The sequence below is a fragment of the Microcaecilia unicolor genome, chromosome 9 (genome assembly GCF_901765095.1).
Source record: "Microcaecilia unicolor chromosome 9, aMicUni1.1, whole genome shotgun sequence".
NCBI classification, from domain to species: domain Eukaryota; kingdom Metazoa; phylum Chordata; class Amphibia; order Gymnophiona; family Siphonopidae; genus Microcaecilia; species Microcaecilia unicolor.
In genome coordinates, this window is record NC_044039.1 from 43,293,141 (window position 1) to 43,313,051 (window position 19,911).

Genomic DNA, 19,911 nt, shown 5'->3' on the forward strand with positions numbered 1-19,911 from the left:
TTGAAATGTCTATATGCGAATGCCAGAAGCCTAATGTAGAAATATAGGATACAAGTATAGCCATAAATCATGAAGTGGGCCTAAGAGACCAGTGTACCCTATAGGCCTCAGTGACTCCTGTGTGACTTCTGTATAAGTCAAGAACTCATGATCTGCTGAGACACCCTTGTGGGCAGATAAGAATGAGGAAGGGGTGAGGGTGCAGAAACAGGACAATATGATTTAGTAACATAGGGGAAACAGGTGACTGGAAAAGGGAACAAGATAATTCCAGACAGAGGGTGACTAAGTTTTCTCAGAAGTGCTAATCAGCTTGTTTGTGCTATGAACTGTATCTGAACTATTGCTAAAGATATGTACATAGGCGCCCGGTATAAGAGGCTTGGGGAGGCATACCACAGCAGGATGGATCAGCTGTTTCTATAGAAATGCTAAATAGTATTAGTAGTAGTTCTCCTGCGAGGCCTGCTGCTCTGGCGGGTTTAAATAGCAGCAGCTTCAGTGAAAGCCGTCTCTAGCCTTGTGTGTAACCAGTTGTAATTTGATTATCTTACTGCTGGGAGAGCAGAGCAGGGGGGTTGGCTGGAGGTGTCCTGGGTTGCCAGGGAGATATTTAACTAGGATCATGAATTCATGCACATGAGCAGTTCACACCAAGGAGACTTGCACTGACCCCTGAAAATTTAAAAGTGCTAAAAATAAGTTTTAAAAGTATTTGCATTAAATCTAATTGCAGAATTTAGGTGCTAGGAAGTGAGATTGGTATGCTATGTACTCAAATTTGCTCAAGCCATATGCAAATTAGTCCATTTTTGGGAGGTTCTCATTTGCATATTTATGGGTAAAAATTGTTGGAAATGTTTACAGCCTTAATGTTAGGGCATGGCTCTGATCAAAAATGTGAACTTTGATCCAAAAATGAAGGATTTAGCTAGTGTTTTTGACTAAAAATTTCCATTAGAGTGTCTGTATGTTAAACTGCATTCACATAGAGCTCTCTGATTGGATGAGCAGCTCCTGTTAGAAAATGTGCCCGGGAACAGAGAGGCGAGGAGAAAATCAATGGGTGGGTGGGTGTGGTTGGCTGGGGGGGGGGGCAGGGGAGAGGAGAGAATCAATGGGTGGGTATGGATGGCTGGAGGGGGGGCAGGGGAGTGAGGATAAGAAATGAAGAAGAAAGGCAGAAAGTAAAGAAATAAATGGAAAGGAAGCCCTGGAAACGGAGTTAAGAGGACAGATAGCAGAAGAATCGGATACTGGGCCAGCATGATCAGAAAAACAAAGTCACCAGACAACAAAGGTAGAAAAGAATTTTATTTTCATTATGGTGTTTGGAATATGTTCACTTTGAGAATCAGGTGCTCAACATTAAATGTTTATATTTATTTACTTATGTATGGCATTTTATCCCACATTAAACATGAATTAGGATGTTTTGTAGCTCTACATGAGAATTGTGATATTATGATCCTTGTTTCATATTGTTGACGGTCTGCATTTTCCGTATGGGTGGTATATTGGTGTATTAGGTTCTGCCCAGTGTAATATTTATGGTACAGTAAGGTTCTGAGTGTGTTTTTGCACAAAGTTGTGCATAATGTTTTGTAGTTGAGCGATTGTGGTTAGTATATGCCTTGAGCAACCACTTTATTCTTTGACATATGATACATACCTAATATCTAAATTTAATAAAAAGTATTGTGACTTTTATTTTTATTTATTTTTTCTGTGTGTTGACAATTATGGATTTAAGCTCCACCCCTGGCCCCACCCCTAACCCCGCCCCCTTTAGCCTCCCCAAACAGTTGGGCCACCAACCGCCTATGGATACGTATATAAGTGACAGTGTCCAAGCTTTACTTTGGAGAAAGACAGAAGCAGCTAATACCTTTGTGAAACAGTACTACCTGTTTTCCCATGAGAAATTATTCATTGTATCTCCTTTGGTAAGTAATAAAATCAAATAGCTTTTCTCAAACGTGGCCTTGGCTTTATTTCTTCACCCCGGATTGTGGGTGGTATATTATAATTTTGGGGTGGTAGAAAAAGCCTAAAAACATAAAGAAATAAGATGGGAGAGTTAGAATATATTGCACTAAAAGAAAAATTAGATATAATAGGCATCTCTGAGACCTGGTGGAAGGAGGATAACTAGTGGAATACTGTCATATCGGGGAACAAATTATATCATAGTGATAGGGTGGATCGAATTGGTAGAGGGGTAGCATTGTATAGTAAGGAGAGCTTTGAATCAAATAGATTGAAAATACAGCAGGAAACAAAACATATCTTGGAATCACTATGAATTGAAATTCCATGTGTAAAGGGGAAAAGGATAGTGATAGGTGTGTACTACCATCCATCTGGCCAAGATGAACAGACGGATGCAGAAATGTTAAAGGAAATTAGAGACGCAAACAAACTGTGATTTCAATTTCCCCGATATTGACTGTGTAAATGTAACATCAGGGCATGCATGATAGCGAGGTAAAATTCCTTGACGAAATCAAGGGCTGCTTTATGGAGCAGCTTGTACAGGAGCTGACAAGAGAAGGAAAAATTATAGACCTAGTCCTTAGTGGAGCGCATGATCTGGTGCGGAAGGTAATAGTGCTGGGGCTGATTGATAACAGTGATCATAATATGATTAGATTTGATATTAGCTTTGAAGTATACATAGGAAATCCAATACGTTAGCGTTTAACTTTAAAAAAGGAGATTATGATAAAATGAGAAGAACGGTGGAAAAAAAACTTAGAGAGCTGCGAGGTCAAAAATTTACATCAGGTGTGGATACTGTTCAAAAACACCATCCTGGAAGCTCAGGCCAAATATATTCTGCATATTAAAAAAGGAGGACGGAAGACCAAATGACAGCCGGCATGGTTAAAAAGTGAGGTTAAGGAAACTATTAGAGTTAAAAGAAAATCCTTCAGAAAATGGAAGTAGGAACCGACTGAAAATAATAAGAAACAGCATCAGGAATGTCAAGTCAAATACAAAGCGCTGATAAGAAAGGCTAAGAGGGACTGCGAAAAAAAGATTGTGTTGGAGGCAAAAACACATAGTAAAATTTATTTTTAAAGGTATATTAAAAGCACAAAGCCGGCAAAAGAATCGGTTGGACTGCTAGATGACTGAGGGGTAAAAGAGTCGATCAGCAAAGACAAAGCCAAGGCAGAGAGATTAATTAATTCTTTGCTTCGGTCTTCACCGAGGAAGATTTGGGAGAGACACCGGTGCCAGAAATGGTATTCAAAGCTGACAAGTCAGATAAACTGAATGAATTCTCTTTAAACCTGGAGGATGTAATGGGGCAGTTCTACAAATTGAAGAGTAGCAAATCTCCTGGACCGGATGGTATTCATCCCAGAGTACTAACAGAACTCAAAAATGAACTTTAGGAGCTATTGTTAATATGTAATTTATCCTTAAAATCGAGCGTGGTACCGAAAGATTAGAGGGTGGCCAATGTAACACCGATTTTTAAAAAAGGTTCCAGAGGAGATTCGGGAAATTATAGACGGTGAGTCTGACGTCGGTGCCGGGCAAAATGGTAGAGACTATTATAAAGAACAAAATTACAGAGCATATTCACAAGCATGGATTAATGAAACAAAGCCAACATGAATTTAGTGAAGGGAAATCTTGCCTCACCAATCTATTACATTTCTTTGAAGGGGTGAACAAACATGTGGATAAAGGTGAGCCGGTTGATATAGAGAGGCATAATCGAACGGCGCCGGCCAAATTTATGGCCGGCCATCTTTGGGGCCGGTGCCGTAAGCGGGCAGAGCCAAGCATATTTTCGAAATACGCTTGGCGCCGGTCAGATTTAGAGAGGGATCACCGGGTTTATATGAGATGGCCGGCTTCGTTTTTCAGCCATAATGGAAATCGGGCCCGGCCATCTTAAACCTGGTGAAATGCAAGGCATTTGGCCATGGGAGGAGCCAGCATTTGTAGTGCACCGGCCCCCTTCACATGACAAGACACCAACCGGGCACCCTACGGGGCACTTAAAAAAATTAAAAAAAAAAGATTCCAGGTGCATAGCACCCTTACCTTGTGTGCTGAGCCCCCCAAAACCCACTTGCCACAACTCTACACCATTACCATAGCCCTAAGGGGTGAAGGGAGGCACCTACATGTAGGTACAGTGGGGTTTGGGGGCGCTCTACATTAACCACCACAAGTGGAACAGGTGGGGGGGGATGGGCCTGGGTCCACCTGCCTGAAGTGCACTGCACCCACTAAAAACTGCTCCAGGGACCTGCATACTGCTGTCAAGGAGCTGGGTATGACATTTCAGGCTGGCATACAGGCTGGCAAAAAAAGTTGTTTTTTTTTGGGTGGGAGGGGGTTGGTAAGGGGAGGTGATCCCCACTTCCCTCCGGTGGTCATCTGGCCAGTTGGGGCACTTTTTCCAAACTTGGTCCTAAAAATAAATGGACCAAGTCCGGCCGGCGAAATGCTCGTTCGAGACGGCCTCTTTTTTTCCATTATAAGGTGAAGCCGGCCATTTCGTACCCATGCCGCCCGCCCTGCCTTCGCTACCCTACCAACACGCCCCCTTGAAGGTTGGCCAGCGCCGCAACGAAACAGCAGTTGAAACTGGCCAAAATCAGCTTTCGATAATACCGATTTGGCCGGGATCAGGAGATCGCCGGCGATCTCCCGATTTGTGTCAGAAGATTGCTGGCGATCCCTTTCGAAAATAAGCCTGATTGTCAAATGCCTTCTGAAAATCCAGATAGACTAAGTACCTCATGAAAGACTCCAGAGGAAATCGGATAGGAGGTAGTGTCCTATTGTGGATTAAAAATTGGTTAAAAGATAGAAAACAAAGAGTAGGGTTAAATGGTCAGTATTCTCAATGGAGAAGGGTAGTTAGTGGGGTTCCCCAGGGGTCTGTGCTGGGACCGCTGCTTTTTAACATATTTATAAATGACCTAGAGATGGGAGTAACTAGTGAGGTAATTAAATTTGCTGACATAAAGTTATTCAAAGTTGTTAAATCACGAGAGGATTGTGAAAAATTACAAGAGGACCTTACGAGACTGGGCGTCTAAATGGCAGATGACGTTTAATGTGAGCAAGTGCAAAGTGAAAGAGGAACCCGAATTACAGCTACGTCATCCAAGGTTCCACGTTAGGAGTCACTGAACAAGAAAGAGATCTAGGTGTCAATGTTCATGATACGTTGAAACCTTCTGCTCACTGTGCTGTGGCGGCTAAGAAAGCAAATAGAATGTGAGGTATTATTAGGAAAGGAATGGAAAACAAAAATGAGGCCATTATAATGCCCTTGTATCGCTCCATGGTGCGACCGCACCTCGAATTTTGTGCTCAATTCTGGTCACCGCATCTCAAAAAAGATATAGTAGAATTAGAAAAGGTGCAGAGAAGGACGACGAAAATGATAAAGGGAATGGGATGACTTCACTATGAGGAAAGGCTAAAGCAGCTAGGGCTCTTCAGCTTGGAGAAAAGGCGACTGAGGGGATATATGATAGACTTCTATAAAATAATGAGTGGAGTTGAACGGGTAAACGTGAAGCATCTGTTTATGCTTTCCAAAAATACTAGGACTAGGGGGCATGCGATGAAGCTACAAAGTAGTAAATTTAAAATGAATCGAAAAAAATATTTCTTCACTCAACGTGTAATTAAACTCTGGAATTTGTTGCCAGAGAATGTGGTAAAAGCGGTTAGCTTAGCAGAGTTTTAAAAAGGTTTGGACAGCTTCCTAAAGGAAAAGTCCATAGACCATTATTAAATTGGACTTGGGGAAAATCCACTATTTCTGGGATAAGCAGTATAAAATGTTTAGTACTTTTTTGGAATCTTGCCAGGTATTTGTGACCTGGATTGGCCACTGTTGGAAACAGGATGCTGGGCTTGATGGACCTTCGATCTGTTCCAGTATGGCAGTACTTATGTACTATGTCTCCAGCAGCATTCCATGCCAAGAAGAATCTGTATTACTTCTTGGAAACCCTGCACTTCCTTTATAGCCCTACAAGAGGGCTCTGGCTGATGTCTTCACTTCCTGTCTGGTAGTATATAAGGAAATTCCTGACTCCCAGCCAGTGCCTTTGCAAAGGGTCCTCCAGCCATGTCTTTGTTGATCTTTCAGCCTTGTTCCCGTTGTCCTCAGCCCTGTTCTAGTTATCTCCAGCCCTCTTCCGGTTGTCCATCTCCAGCTCTGAGCCTAGCCTGCCCTGTCCCAACTTTGTTTCAGTCCGTGTCTTCTGTCTTGTTCCTGCCTGCTCCAGCTTGTGTCTTCCACCCTGTTCTGGCCCTGTTCCTGCCTCAAACCAGCCTGTGCCTTCCGCCTTGTTCCTGCCTGTGTTTGAGTCCTCTTTTGATCATGGCCTCCAAGGCCTTTTGGTTTCTGCTTCTCCCTGGTCCTGACTTCATCAGGCCAACCCCCAAGGACCCTCTTTAAGGGCAATTTCCTGGCTTCAACTTAGTTGGGTCAGTCCTCAAGGGCTCTCTTAAGACTAATCTCTTGGCCCTGACTCTGTCAGGCCAGCCCCCAAGGGTTCTTCTAAAAGCCACCCTCTGATCTTGTCTCCACTAGGGCCTTGCATGAGACGGGCCTGCCTAGCCTTCAGGCCAGGTGGATAGCATAAACTTGACTGAGGCCTAAGGGTTTGTTATACAAAAAACAACTATGTCACTTGCTTTTTACCTGGAAGCAAAATATAACTGTTTCAACAAGAACTGATGAACAACCCTTTTCAATATATGATAGCACTTGTTTCAAACTCTCTTCTGGCTGAGATTCGTACAATTTCAAATTATCTGGAATTTAGGAAAAAGTTAAAAGTGTACTTGAAGCAATATCTTTTATCTGTTTGGAATTTATTTCATATACTTATGTGTAGTTATATGATTAATTCTTTTGGAAACTAATTATTGATTCTTCAGGTTTGTCTGAACTCCTGATTATGCATAATCTGCACTGAACTGCAAGCCTGTAGCGGAATATAAGAATGCATCAATATCCAGTAAAACACTTCTAGCTCTTGTAAAGCACTATTAGGGTAAATTGGGAGCAACCTAGTTTGTAGATGGCACAAATGCATATAAATGGTGGTGTTCTAGCCACTTGCATGTGTAAATAACCGCTTATGGAATACAGACTAGTGGAAAAATATGTGCCATACATTAGTAGCATGTATTTTGCTGGTGGGCTGCACACGGACGGAGTTTGGGTGAAGCATGCAAATATGTGCATAAATTAAAGAATACTATTACTTACTAGCTACAGGGCTGGTTTAAATGATTGAGGCTTAAATGTAAGCGAGCTTTTGGTCACTTGTACTAATATTCTATAAAGACAAGTAGGCACCTACTTTTTCTTTACAGAAATAGGCTTGAAATAGGTGCTCACAACTCTCTTATCCTAAGTTTCCTAAATTTAAAAAAGTTAGGGGCCTTTTTACTAAACAGTGCTAAAAAGTGGCCAGTGCTATCTCCAACATAGGTCCTTCCTGAGCGCTGAGGCCACTTTTAGTGCAGCAGTAAAATGGCCGTCCTATGTATTAATGTAACAGCCCCCCAAATGCTGATCTTTCCCCTAAACATCACTGTTGAGGTTTTGCATTTGACACTATTGAAAATTAATGTTATTGAGCTTTGCATGCAAAACATCACTGTGCTTTGGTAAATAGGCCATTAACTTTGCATACAAGGCCAAAAAGTGTGAAGTGACTTGTCCAAGATCATAAAGACACATCAGCAGGATTTAAATCCTGGCTTTTCCAGTTCTCGGCTGGCTGCTCTAACCCTTACCCTTACTACTCCACTCTATTTTTGATGAACTAGATAACTTGGATGGGACAAGGCGGCAGCACAAGTTAGGATTTTTCTATTCTGTGGCTAGTAAGCATTATATTCTGAAATTCACAATTATGTAAATCCTTGAAAAGACCACTGAAACAACATTTATCCGCTGTTAAAAATCATTTATTTGAAATCCTTCATTGTCTCAGTTATTTGGAAGCCACAACAAGGGACGAGAAATAAATCTATCAGTATCCGGATTCATTTTTCTGTTTGGCTATTAGAAAGAGTTTTACAAAAACTGAAGTCATCTCAAACAATTTCTCATTTTATACTAACAAATTATCACAGGGAGAAGTAATGAATCAAGAGAAAATTGACCTATTATCACCATAAGGGAATCTGATCACCCAAGGCATGAAATTAAAGTTCTGCCCTTGATGGGTTCCTTCTTTCAGAAGATAAACTGGAAATAGAGGGAAGGTGTTCAGTCCACTATATTCATTTATTTAAAAGATTTCTAACCAGCAGTTTCTGCACCAGTAGCTGGATAACATTGCAGCCAACAAAGAGAAAACAAGCAAGCATAGTCTTGTATAGTTTTCTAGCACTGAAAAATTCTTGCCCTGTGCTTTCCCATTTGAGGTATATAATTAATTGGTGATGGTTATGAATTTCAGAGCTAATGCCATTCATCTCAATTTCTAGAGTTGACCCAAAAGGATTATATTATGTAAACCTCACTGCATTCTTAGAATTCTGGAAATTTGGAAGGCTAGTCAAAAGTTTTGGCAGGACTGTTTCCCCCAATCTTTGTTTTAGTTCTAATAACTTAAGCATTTCAGATAAAAATATGACATTGGTAAATATTTTAGAGTGTATTTAATGACCCCTTTGTTGTTGAGAAAACTCCTGCACAATATACGAGGGCTGTTTTGGGAACACCTAAAATATGGAATCTATGAAAAGATCAATGTCAGACCAGATGCAGCTGACAGTTAAAAATGTTGAATTAACAACAGATATGCTTTATAAAGACAATAGAATTTTCCACTTGTAGGCTGGCAATATAAATTTCTACTTTTCTAGGATTGTTTGGGTACTAACTTAATTACTTGCCTTGAAAGTACTCCCCATTGATCATAACAATAACAAAAAAAAAGTGATTCCAAATACACAGAATTGAATAACGAATAGGTTAAAAAAAAACCAAACAAACCCATAAGCATAATGCAAAGAAACATTAAAAACACCCAGGAGCAAGACATGCAACAGGATGGTGGAAAACATTTTTACTGTTAATGAAAACTGGTTCTCACCGTTCTGAACAAAATGGCTGAACTAAGAGCATCTGTTTGGCTATGCCCAAATACCCTCCTCATCATCCTATTGGTTGACAGATAAGAAAAGGGAATCCCAGCGCAGCATAGAAATGAAATAAATTATTGGTTAGTATCATAAATATAGACAGCAGTATAGACACCAAAGAGGTAAAAGTTGGAATCAGCACAGATCTCTACCTTTAATCCTTGCCACTTTACCGCTTCAAAAGGATCAGCTATGAATGTTTGACCTTTCAAAGTGACCTATTTGTAATTGTTTTTTTATTTATTCAAGTTTAACATTAAACAACAACCAAACATCATGTAAAGAAAAAGACAATATTCTTAGTACCCAGAAAACTATATCAAAATTAAGAAACAAGAACACTCATATGGCTCTTTTTCAGTCTTCAGCTTCAAAAGAGAAGACCCAATACACCATTTAAAGTGACTCATTAAAAAAAAAAAAGCTGTATTGTATTAATTTGCTACTGTGCATACCATAGATAAAATTTGTGTGAATCCGAGCCCTTGCCTCTCTGAGTTTTTGAGGATCCACCCCATCTCATATTATCACTTCAGTGCTGTGCTCTGCATCATCAATCCCATTAGAAGCACACATTTTACAGCCCACAAAAATGAAAAATGAACATCCCCCACCCTAGAAAAACATGAAAACTAAGGGGCCCTTTACTAAGCTGTAGTAAAAAGTGGCCTTAGAGTGCACTTATACATGTTTTCCCACTACTTAAGGCAATTTTTACCATAGCTGGAAATGGCAAATCTTAAAAATTTTTCTATTAATGACTATGTGCTAATGTTGCAATTAGCACACGGCCATTAAATAAATTACCATGTGAGCACTTACCAACACCTATTTTGTAGGCACTAAGGGCTCGCATGGTAATCCTGCGCTAACTGATTAGTGCAACATTTACTCTCTACCCATACAGACACACCTCCTCCAACAAAAATTAAAAGATACATTTTAGTGAGTGGTTAGTGCATGCTGATATGGAACTTAGCGCAAGATGGTGCATCCCATGGTAAGGCATTTTAACTTCCGGTAAGCACGGGCTAGCGCTTACAGAAACTTAGTAAAAGTGTCCCTAAGAGACCACTACTATTTGCAATACTGATAACTCTTACAGAGGGAAAGAGAACCATTTATAAGACTTTACAGGAACATTTAGGTAAAGGGAAGATGATAATTATTTTTACTTGTCAATATAAGTTTTGTGTTGATTTCAGATTTTAATAAGAATAAAAATTTATATTTCTCCAACTGGCTTTCTTCATTTTTATTAATACTGTGTTCTATCATGATAGAATTCTATTTATCTCTTTCCGGTGCTCTAAAAGCTGTCTGTACAATAGTCTCAGATAAGGTACTGTCAGGTTCTCAGGTTCAGAGCCCGGAGCAAACGTGAGCCCTTGGGCAGCTGACGAGGAGCGACAGCAGCAGGCAAAACCCACCCACCAACACTGGGCAAGCACACCGGCAAGGACTGCAGGCGCCGCCCAGCGAGCTGGAACACCTGGACTGGAATCCTCTGGACTGGAGGACACCGGACTGGTCCGCACTGGACTGGAGCACTGTACTGGAACACACCGGACTGGAGCACTGTACTGGAACACACTGGACTGGTCCGTACAGCTTCACCTGCACTTAGCCACTGCCCCCCAAGGGTTGAGCCCTTGGGTTCGAGTGGCCGGCAGGACTTACCGGATACCGGATGACACAGGGATCAGGACTAGAACAAGCTGGAAACAGAAGTGCTCCTAAAGCCTAAACTGACAAAGTGCTCCCAAGCCCTAAATCAAGTGTTCCTAACAGTAAACTAACAGACCTAAGCACTAAACTAACAGCAGCGCTACTAAGCGCTACATTAACAGCAGTGCTACTAAGCACTACACAACAGAAGGACTTCCAAAGCCCTATACTAACAGGAGTGCCCCTAAGCACTACTAGGGTAAGCAGGGGAGCCACAGGGAAAGAGCAGGGCACCTAAACACGTAAGTTAACAAAAGTGCTTCCTAAGCACCAAACTACAGCAGTGCTCCACAGCACTAACCTAACACAGGTGCTCTGAGCACCAAGCTGCAGCTCTACAACCCTAAACTAACTAAGGTGCTCCAAGCACCAAACAACAGAAGAGCTCCTAGCACTAAAAGGGAAGACAGGGGAGCCACAAGGGAAAAACCAGGGGAGCTAAACATGTAAGCCAAAAGTGCTTCCAAAGCACCAAACACAAACAGCAAAGATTGCAATGCTCCTAACAGCACAAACACCAGAAGTACTTCTAACAGCAAAATCTGCAGTGTTCCTAACAACACCAAACCCTGAAGTACTTCTATCAGCAACAGAGCTTCCAAAGCACCAAGAGGGAAAAGCAGGGGAACCACAAGGGAAAAGCAGGAAAGCTAAACACACAGTCACAAGTGCCCACCGCACTAACACTAACCTGGACCTTTAGCAAAAGCAAGCAGGGAAACTAGACACAAAGTCAGAAGTGCACACTGCACCACCCTACCTAAAGCAAACGATTAAGCAAACGTTGCAATGGCCCTGAAGGAAAGAACACCACTTCCTTATCAAGGCCCTGCCTGATGATGTCACCACTACCAGACACAGGCAGGCAGCATACTGAAACAGAGCTAGAGCTAACTCAGGCTAACCCCCACAGCTGCAGTGTAGCAGAGCAATTAGAGTCATGCTGCTGGAAGCAGCCAGCACAGAGAGACAGAGCTAGCTCTAGCAACACAGAAAGAAGAAACAGAAGCCAGCACAGAAGCTGACCACCAGAATAAGGTAAGTCTGGGAGAGGTCATGGCCACAATCGTAACAGGTACTTCCTTCCAGTATTCTGGTCCTCAACAACTACTAATGTTAGTTATTTTTACATAGCAATTCAAGTTGCAGGTAGAGAAATATAAATTCTCATTCAAATATCAATATCAAAGCTCTAAGACAACACATCCCTAGGTATACTGCCCAAGGCTAAGTGATGTTTGATAATAACCACAGGCAACTTGCTTACTGTCTTTGGACGAATCAGATTTACTGACAAACAAAAGAAGGATGTGGTCTCCATGATGGTGAGTAGGGTTACCATTTTGTGTCCTCTGAAAAAGAGGACACATGTCACGCCCCCTACCCCGCCCCCGCCTCATAACCCGCCCCCGCCACGCCCCCTTCGGGTCCTCGTTCCGCCCCTCTATTCCCCGCCCCCCGTCACATGGTTCCCCCCCTCACTTACTATCTAGCCCTGGTGGTCTAGTAGGGTCTTCTCTTCGGGGCAGGAAAGAGCCCCCTCTTTCCTGCCCGGAGCGCTGCCTGTCCTTGCCTGCTGCATCCTCCTCGGTCTGGCTGGAGATTCAAAATGGCCACCGAGAGTTGAAGTGGCCTCGCGAGAGTTCAACTCTCGGCGGCCATTTTGAATCCCCAGCCAGACCGAGGAGGATGATAGACAGGGGAGGCAGCGCTCCAGGCAGGAAAGAGGGGGCTCTTTCCTGCCTCGAAGATGTCACTAGACCACCAGGGAACATGGTAAGGAAGGGGAGGGGACGGGAGTAGGGTTACCACGGCGCCGATCGCCCGCACCCGCGCCGACGTTTGTCCAGAAATCCGGACAAACGTGGGTGCAGGCAAAATCCGCCGGACGCCCCGGACATGCCCTCAAAAAGAGGACATGTCCGGGGAAATCCGGACGAATGGTAACCCTAATGGTGAGACATACACAAAAAAGTGAGGAATGATACCAAAGACTATGTTGAAATGGTATATACTATAGCGGTACAGCCAAGCTTGACTTCATTGGCTCTGTGAGGTTGTTACTTTGAGGTTTTCAACAAGGCTTTTACTGCCTGTGAGATTTATAACTGTTCACATGGCCGTGCCAAGTCTTCTGTGCCACGAATTGACTCTAATTTGTAATATAAGCTGTCATCATAGACTGCAACTTCTAATAAAGACTGATTGACGTGACATACAGTCTCTCCATCATCTGGTGTGGTTCCTTGCTTTTTTGTCTACTAATCAGATTTATGCCATTCATACTGGACAGAAGATGGCTTCCCTTTCTGCATAGTATGCAGATGGTACTTTGTCTAGAAGACTGAATCTAGGAAATAGCTAACTGAGCAAAACTGAGATTCTGCTTTGTACAAACAGGAAAGAGTTGTTGAAATCACTCATAGCTTTCTGCACACTGACGTTCAATTGCTATAAAATATTGTCTTAATAACCCAACTCCACTTAATTTTGTATCATCAAGAACACTGGGGCATTACAGGAATGATATGAATAGCTCAGGAGCTCTCCAGTAGCAGGGACAAAATATCATCACACTATACCTCAATTCCTAACAATTATCTACACCTGAAATAGACAACAAAGAACAGAACTACTATTTCTTCTGCCAATTAGGTCTGCAAAGCAACATCGCTTTATATTCTGAGTATCAGTTATAGTTTTTTTTATCTACATTTTTGGTACTGCTAGTTTCAAATTGCTCATGTGAGCAATGAAATATATAATACGAATAGTTCTATATTTATAACAAAATGGAAATTAAAACGAATGTTAGCAGTTATGCATTTCTTTTCTATTAAAAAACAAAACATTCCCAGTGTAGAATTGATTTTCCACCTGATTCTACTGTAGCCATATTGGTCCCAGATAAAATGGATTCTTTGAAGATTGAGATAAGAATAATCTATAAACTGTTGCAGCACATGAGATTTAGAGACCAGTAACCCACTTACGTCCCATCTTTAGATACTAAACATTTTGTGTGGTTGCAAAAGCTCATGTATATCATCATCATCTTTGGTACTATTCTTACTTTAGTTCAATAAAAGACATAAGATACAAAGAATCCAATGTTCTCCTGATTGAATAACTTATTTCTTCATCAGTGATAAGGCACACAAAATATCCACATAACTAAAGAGATTACACAGACTTCAGAACCCTTAAAAAAATGAACGAAGGAAAAAAATAAAAGAACCTACCTGGTCTGGGGAGGGTTTATGGTTGGTTTGGTCAAAATGGGATGAAGATTTGAGATGATCATCCTCATAGTTATCTGCCATCAGCTTCATTCGGTTCTGAGTCTATAAAAGAAAAAAATGTGTAACTTTTAATAGTTTTCACAGTACTCAGATTGTTCTAGCACCTTTCTTTATATTGGTGCATGCTTTCAAGGGTTTTAACAGGTTAATTAATTGCTCTTCTTTCAGGCAGGGCCTATGATGGGTTGGGGGGGGGGGGGGTCAACCTTCTGATCAGGGATCTAGCTATGATTGATGTATGGAGGCTGTTCCATGCAGATGAGAATGATTACACTTTTTTTCTCCCAACTTTTTTTTGCCTGTACAGATTGGGAGAAAAGGCACTGCTCCAATGAAATAAATCTTAAATAAATCAGCTTCAACTGCCCAAAGTTGTGCTCAGGCACATGGCCTGCACTGGCTTTCCTCAGCCTTATTTAGGCTTCTATCATGGGCTCAATCGAGATGCAAAAACCACAATGATAAACAACTTTCTATAAAACTTTAAGAGAGAAAACCTCACTGCTGAAAAACGTTATTTCACTGATGGTGAAGGCGGTTAGCTTAGCAGAGTTTAAAAAGGGGTTAGACGGTTTCCTAAAGGACAAGTCCATAAACCACTACTAAATGGACTTGGGAAAAATCCACAATTTCAGGAATAACATGTATAGAATGTTTGTACGTTTGGGAAGCTTGCCAGGTGCCCTTGGCCTGGATTGGCCGCTGTCGTGGACAGGATGTTGGGCTCGATGGACCCTTGGTCTTTTTCCAGTGTGGCATTACTTATGTACTTATGTACTAATAAAGGTTACACAAAGTTCCGGAACAGTGTCCTATTAACACAATCTACAAAATGGTAACATCAAATGCTTATATATCAGTTCCAAAGGATAGAAGGGCATGCCCAGCAAAACTTATATGATGGGAATTTTCTTTTAATCTATAACAACTCTTCCAGCCTTTTAAAGTGAAGAGCGGCCACTTACATAGGATTTGTCTCTCTCTCTCCCAATCCGTACAGACAAAAAAGGTCTTTTGGTTTGGTAATTGTACAATTTTTGTCTTCCATATTATTTTTTACTAGTTATTCAAAAATTCCATCATGGAAGCCCAGAGAAGATATATTCTATGTATTAAAAGAGGAGGAAGGAAGGCCAAATGACAGCTGGCATGGTTAAAAAGTGAGGTGAAGGAAGCTATTAGAGCCAAAACAAAATCTTTCAGAAAGAGGATCTGATTGAAAATAATACCATAAGGAATGGCAAGTCAAATGCAAAGCGCTGGTAAGGACAGGAAAGAGAGACCTTGAAAATAAGATTATGTTGGGGCTAAAAACACACAGTAAAAACCTTTTCAGGTATATTAGAAGCAAGAAGATGGCAAAAGAATCAGTTGGACCGCTAGATGACCAAGGGGCAAAAGGGGCACTCAGGGAAAACAAGGCCATTGTGGAGAAATCAAATGAACTCTCCGCTTCTCTCTCTCCTTCAGATATTACTTCTTGTATACGATAGATGAAGAGCAATGCTCAAACGACTGTTCAAATACAAATTCCCAGTAATAACAAACTAGTTTGGCATGGCCACAATCCATTCAATGTTAAAAGTTTGGTATTCATGTTGGCTCATATATTTAAAAAACTCACTTACTTATATATCCTATTTTCCACTTATCTACTTCCTTTTGGACCCTTGTAGAAGGTTCCTGCATCCTGTTAAGATGATCATAATTAGCCTGCCTCCTCAATATGTTTATATCAATATGATTGTGGAAAATATGGACCAAAGCAATTGTTTATATGAATAATACATTGTTAATGCCAGGGAATAAACTCATCTTGAATTAATCTACAACAGCTCCTTTTGTGAATATTTTATATCAATACTAATCCTTCCAGAGGCATTTTGTAAGATCATGTTTCTCCAGAAGAAACCTTTTTAGTTTGAACTCATTTTAGTTGATAATAGTTAGAAGTAGAAAGCAAATTAACAAAAATGTAATTCAAAAGACGCTGTGGCATAAAGCAGATTCTGGAATAGTAGGCAAACTCTGCAAAGTTGTAGAACATGAGGGAGCTTGATAAATAGACTGTTAACATATTTTCCAGTTTTTTTATTATAATTGATAGATTGATATGTTGGGTGAACATGCCCTTTCTTTCATATCCATCTTATTTAGCCCTGCAAAAGAAAAACTATCATCAAGCTATAATGGCTAGATACTGAGCAGATTTACAGAAGCTGTTTTCAGCTCTCACCCCCTCTACTTCAAATTGCTTTTAGTGTGTACATAGCTGCCACAACATTTCTAGAGAGACTTCGATCACATCCAGGTTTTGATTTTCTCTCTTATTTCCTTGTGGTAGTATAGAAATGATGGCAGATAAATGCCAAAATGCCCATCCAGTCTGCCCAGCAGTGATTTGCTCCCTTTGGGTAGATATGCATTCAAATTCCCATATGGAACCCAACATTCAATCCTCCTTCTCCCATATTTTTATTCTCCATATTTTCTCCTCCATTGCCCCATGTAAGCCGCATTGAGCCTGCCATGAGTGGGAAAGCGCGGGGTACAAATGTAACAAAAATAAAAAAATAAAAATATACCTCATTTAACCTTTCAGAGTATAACCACTGTCTTTTAGGGTTGCAACTGGCATACCATGTGAGTGACTCCTAGTGCTTTCATGTAGATCTGATAGTTTTAGTATTCTGTCATTCAGTGTATGCTACTCTCAATGTTTTCTCATAAAATCTACCAGAATGATGTGAAGCTGTGTATGCCATCTCTCTCCCCTCTGAAAGATTTTCTGAAGCCTGCCTACTTGCTTGCTATTAAGCTATCCAGTTCAATGAGTGTTTTGACCTTAAACCTCCTGCTGACATCACCACAAGCTGCTCCTATAAGGTGATCTGCAGAGAGGTCTACATGCTTCCAAAGGGGCACTCCAAAGGGAATTACCCCTTGGGAAGATAATTAAGCCCCCCCCCCCTTTACAAAGCTGTGCAGCAAAGTGAATGTTTGGCAATATCAATAGGCCATTTATAGGTTTTAAGATGCTTAACAATTCAGTTTACCAGGTGTAAACTAGGGAGCTACTCTGAGAGAGCACATAAGTTGAGTCTGGTTCAGGGCCTAAACAGGGCTGAAGCAGGGGTATAAGAGGCACCTCCCTCAAATCAAATTAACTTTCAGGTCCACAGCTCTTTACCTCCTCCAACTCCACTTAGTGAGTTTGATAATTAAACTTAGGATGATTCAATTATTATTATTATTATTTATTGCATTTGTACCCCACATTATCCCACCTATTTGCAGGCTCAATGTGGCTTACAGAGTGTTGTTATGACATAGTCATGACAGGATCTAAGATACAATCGGTAGTATTCAGAAGATGTATGAGGGATTAGAGAGGTAAGTGATTAGGTATGGTGGTGTAAGAGGTGTATTTTAATCCTTAAGTGGGTTGGGTGGGGTTAAGTCATTAAGGGTTCTTTTTGTAAGCTTTGTTGAAGAGATGTGTCTTCAAAGATTTGCGAAAGTTGGTTAGATTATCCATGGTTTTCAAGGTTGTGGGTAGTGCGTTCCATAGCTGTGTACTTCTGTACGAGAAGGTAGTGGCGTATGCCTGCTTATATTTAAGTCCTTTGCAGCTGGGGAAGTTCAGATTGAGGAATTTGCGGGCTGATCTTTTGGCATTTCTGGGTGGCAGGTCCACTAGGTTTAACATGTAGAGTGGGGCATCTGCGTGTATGATTTTGTGTACGGTCGTGCAGATTTTAAACTCAATGCGTTCCTTGAGAGGGAGCCAGTGTAGTTTCTCTCTTAAGGGTTTCGTGCTTTCGTATTTAGTTTTTCCAAATATGAGCCTGGCTGCGGTATTCTGAAACTTCCCAGAATAATCACATTAACACAAAAAATTATCCTCCTTGTGTCTAAGTTACACAAGTAAAAAGTGTTTTGTTGAAAACTGCCTACACTATAAGTGCAGAAAAGTAAGTAATCGGTAATGGTAAAGTCCAAATTATATATATTTTTTGCCAGCACTGCTGGTTTAACGGTTAAGTCATTTAAATCAGACATTATTCAAGCAAAAAGGGAAGATGTTGCAGTAATCCAATGGAAAAAAGCCAGGACAAATTAAAACAAATTTTCCAACAGGTGTACAGTTATACAATTCTAGAACGTTTCCATTCAGTATTATGAACCAATTTTTAATGCACGACAAACAATGGCTTTGTTTTCCTTCCCCTCACTATAAACATTTTAAAAGTATATAAACCACATCCTTTCAGAAGGATTCATCTGTATAAATGAGACAACTCTTTTTTTTCAGACAATCAATCAATTCAGACTGCATAACACCTTTCAGAATGTCATGCCAAATAGCATTTTAGGATTTTCGATACCCATTTTATATTTTTATAAAAACAGGTGGGGGGGGGGGAGGGAAGGGAGGAGTGGCCTAGTGGTTAGGGTGGTGGACTTTGGTCCTGGGGAACTGAGGAACTGAGTTCGATTCCCACTTCAGGTACAGGCAGCTCCTTGTGACTCTGGGCAAGTCACTTAACCCTCCATTGCCCCATGTAAGCCGCATTGAGCCTGCCATGAATGGGAAAGCGCGGGGTACAAATGTAACAAAAAAAAAAAGCTACGAGTGGCATACTGGAATTCAGATTTTAATGTATTTAATCTCTCCACCACAGAGGACTGCCGAGTTATAGTCAAGATGTTTCCTGATACAAATGATTTAATGGTTAGCGTTCTGTAATATCAAGCAAAAACCTATAAATATTAGCTATCATTATTGGCTCAGGCTACTGCATCTTCAAAATGCAAGTGCAACTAAAGATTTCTTTTCAGCTTCTGGCTGAATTGAACCAAATAGTGCTGTTATGTCAATACCTACAGAAGCAGCATTGAAGAGTACTATATCCTGCTTTCTCTTTCACAGGGGGATCACAGTACACATGAAAGACTTACCAAAGGCTGTACATGGCAGAGTTTCAAGCTGGCTCAACAAAAGGTCTTAAATAGCAGAATATATGTGGGGATAAAACAAAAATGAAATTGCAGTACAGGTGAACACAAATTCACCAATTTCAGGTAATTTTAGCTAGTACTGGAATGGGAGGGAAGCTGAAAAGGAACATGGGAGGGTGGTGGACATGTGGGTACTTTGAGAGATAGTGGTGGAAGCCAAAAGAGTGAAGAAATTCAAACATGCTTTGGACAAACAAAAATGGAGCCTTAGTGGAATGGAAAAGAAGAAGGAAGATGACAGACTGATTATGTGGTAATCTATTGCAGTGCTTCTCAACCCTCTCCTGCAGGCACACCTAGCCAGACAGGTTTTCAGGATTACCATAATAAAAATGCATGCGAGAGATTTGCATACAGGGAGCCTCCATTATCTCATGCATATTCACTGTGGTAATCCTGAAAATCTGACTGGCAATGTGTGCCTCAAAGAATAGGTAAGAAGCCCTGAACTATTTGCTCTGGAGTTTTTTTCTTTTAACTCTCTGATGAAGCTTGGACATCATTTATGACAGCCTTTCTTTTCACATTATTTTATTGGACTTATTATGCTGGTTTAAAGGTCTGGAGTAGCAGGATTATTTTTTTTAACCTCTTATTTGTGGGTTATGAACTTTTTCAAACATTCTCAGGCATCAAGTTATGCTATGAGTTAGCATTATGAAAAACAAATTCCAAAAATGAATATTATTTTCTGAAG

General features: G+C 40.9%; 1 protein-coding gene across 1 annotated transcript in view; it reads right to left on the reverse strand.

Moving 5' to 3' along the window:
- LOC115477824 (ELKS/Rab6-interacting/CAST family member 1-like) overlaps positions 1-19,911 on the reverse strand; it is a 631,897-nt gene that overhangs the window by 110,168 nt on the left and 501,818 nt on the right. Inside the window, exon 8 of the mRNA XM_030214916.1 lies at positions 14,133-14,234. Within this exon, the coding sequence (XP_030070776.1) occupies positions 14,133-14,234 (102 nt within the window). The remainder of the gene's footprint in view (positions 1-14,132; positions 14,235-19,911) is intronic.